At 39.6% G+C, this 1,946-nt stretch overlaps 1 protein-coding gene across 1 annotated transcript; it reads right to left on the bottom strand.

Annotated features, from left to right (window-relative positions):
• Nucleotides 1-1,255: 1,255 nt before the first annotated feature.
• LOC129981411 (uncharacterized) lies at nucleotides 1,256-1,744 on the bottom strand. Its single transcript, XM_056092245.1, has one exon. The coding sequence runs from the start codon at nucleotides 1,742-1,744 to the stop codon at nucleotides 1,256-1,258; it is 489 nt and encodes a 162-aa protein (XP_055948220.1).
• Between the last annotated feature and the right edge of the window lie 202 nt (nucleotides 1,745-1,946).

The following is a 1,946-nucleotide window of genomic DNA, read 5'->3' on the forward strand; positions in this document are numbered from 1 at the left end:
TTAGCCCCAAAAATTGCTCGCTCACTCAACCATTTGTGATTTTTGTGGTTTTATCAATGATGTTTGGGAACACTTTGATGATGAGCTCATCTTTCGATGAAACGAAATTGCAACAATTTCGAGGAAATGGAATCAATCCGCTCGACTCGTCGACAGGAATACTGCCATTACCGATAGTCAACAATTGCTTGGAGAAATCTTCAGCAGATGGATTATTCAGCAATGCAACTCTCATGTTTGTTGTTAGTTGAAGTTTCTTCACATAGCGTCACAGATTTGATGATTTTAAGGAAGCGTTTATTTCATCGACAGCAGTTGATCTTGGAATGACTGGTAGTGTTTAGCGGAAATCGCCAGACAGTAAAATCATTGCGCCCCCAAAGCATCTCGAATCATTGGACAAATCTTTCAATATCCGGTCAAGTGCTTCCAATGCGCATTTGTGCGCCATCGGGAATTCGTCCTATATGATGATTTTAGATGCTATTGAAATTTTGTCCATTGCTAACTATTTCAAAATGTTACATGTCACTTGTTCAGAATTTTGTAGATTTAACGGCAACTTTAACGCTGAATAAGCCGCACGGCATCCTTCCAACAATGTGGCCGCTATGCCAGAAGAAACAACTGCTACCGCAATGTCCGATATCGCACGAACAGTGGCCAAAAGCAGTGACATGAAGAATGTCTTCCCAGATCCACCAAGGGCATCCAGGAAAAATAAGCCACCATTTCCATTATCAATTGCCTTCATGAATGTATCATACACTGCTTTCTGTTGGGGGTTCAGCAGGGGTACATTCATTTGAACTGATTGGTCTAATTCATGTCGATCATATTCACGTTCACGTTCCAATTTTCGATTAAACGCGTCGCTGATTCTACGATCTTGCGCTAGCATTCCTAACTTCACTAACAAATTGCCGCACATGAGGTAACGCATGTATTCAATCAACAGCAAAGCCTGGTTATGCATCTCCTCATTTACCTCAATATCGAGATTTCTTGAACTTACACGAATTCGATATAAAATGTCTTCTGACATGTTATCATTGTATTTGTTCCACATGTCACGTGGATTGGATGGGAAGCATGTCGAAAGGATGATAGCAAATAATGTGCGTATCTGACTTGGAGATGCAGAAATAGTTGCTTCAGCCATTGTCGTGTCCCAATGATTATCGTTTTCAAGCAAACTGAGCTCTTGACATGCAGCACAAAATGTTGGGCACACTATACCATTAACAGTTCATAGTTATTCGAATGATTTTGGGCCTCGAACATTCACCAATAACAACCGCAAATAGAAGCATTCATCATTCTTGGGATGAACTGTATAAATACGGCCAAGAGCATCAGTAGAACGCACCTCCGGATGACCAGGAACCCCGTCTCCTTGCTTCCGAAGTTGAAATTTCTTCGATGAAGTGTTCCAAGTGTAATAACTTGGCATTTCTGAGTAAAGCAACGTTCGGACAAACGGAACGCTTTCGCAAGTCGCAAAGAAATTCGTCAATGTTGTCGCTGGAGGTACTTCAGCTCGTTGAGCAACATTCGAAGTGGTGAAATTAACTCGTTGCCCATACTCCAGATGCGCCGCCAAATGCAAAACAGTGGGGTGACGTTCCTGAATAGGGAATGAGAATATACGCCAAATCACCTCATTGTAGTTCACATATCGACCAACTTGATAGCTGGTAATTTCATCGTTGATATCGGTGGTTTGGATGCCAAAAATCGCCATATCTTGGTAGTCCAAGATTAATTTTTTTCCGCTAACTTTTACGATATTTTAATGGTTATTCTGCTATTTGGAGTTGAGACGAATCCAAATATATATATATATATATATATATATATATATATATATATATATATATATATATATATATATATATATATCATTGAAATAGGTACAGCCGTTCTTGAATTATAAATGGTGTAAC

The sequence above is a fragment of the Argiope bruennichi genome, chromosome 8 (assembly GCF_947563725.1).
Source record: "Argiope bruennichi chromosome 8, qqArgBrue1.1, whole genome shotgun sequence".
Classification (NCBI taxonomy): Eukaryota; Metazoa; Arthropoda; class Arachnida; order Araneae; family Araneidae; genus Argiope; species Argiope bruennichi.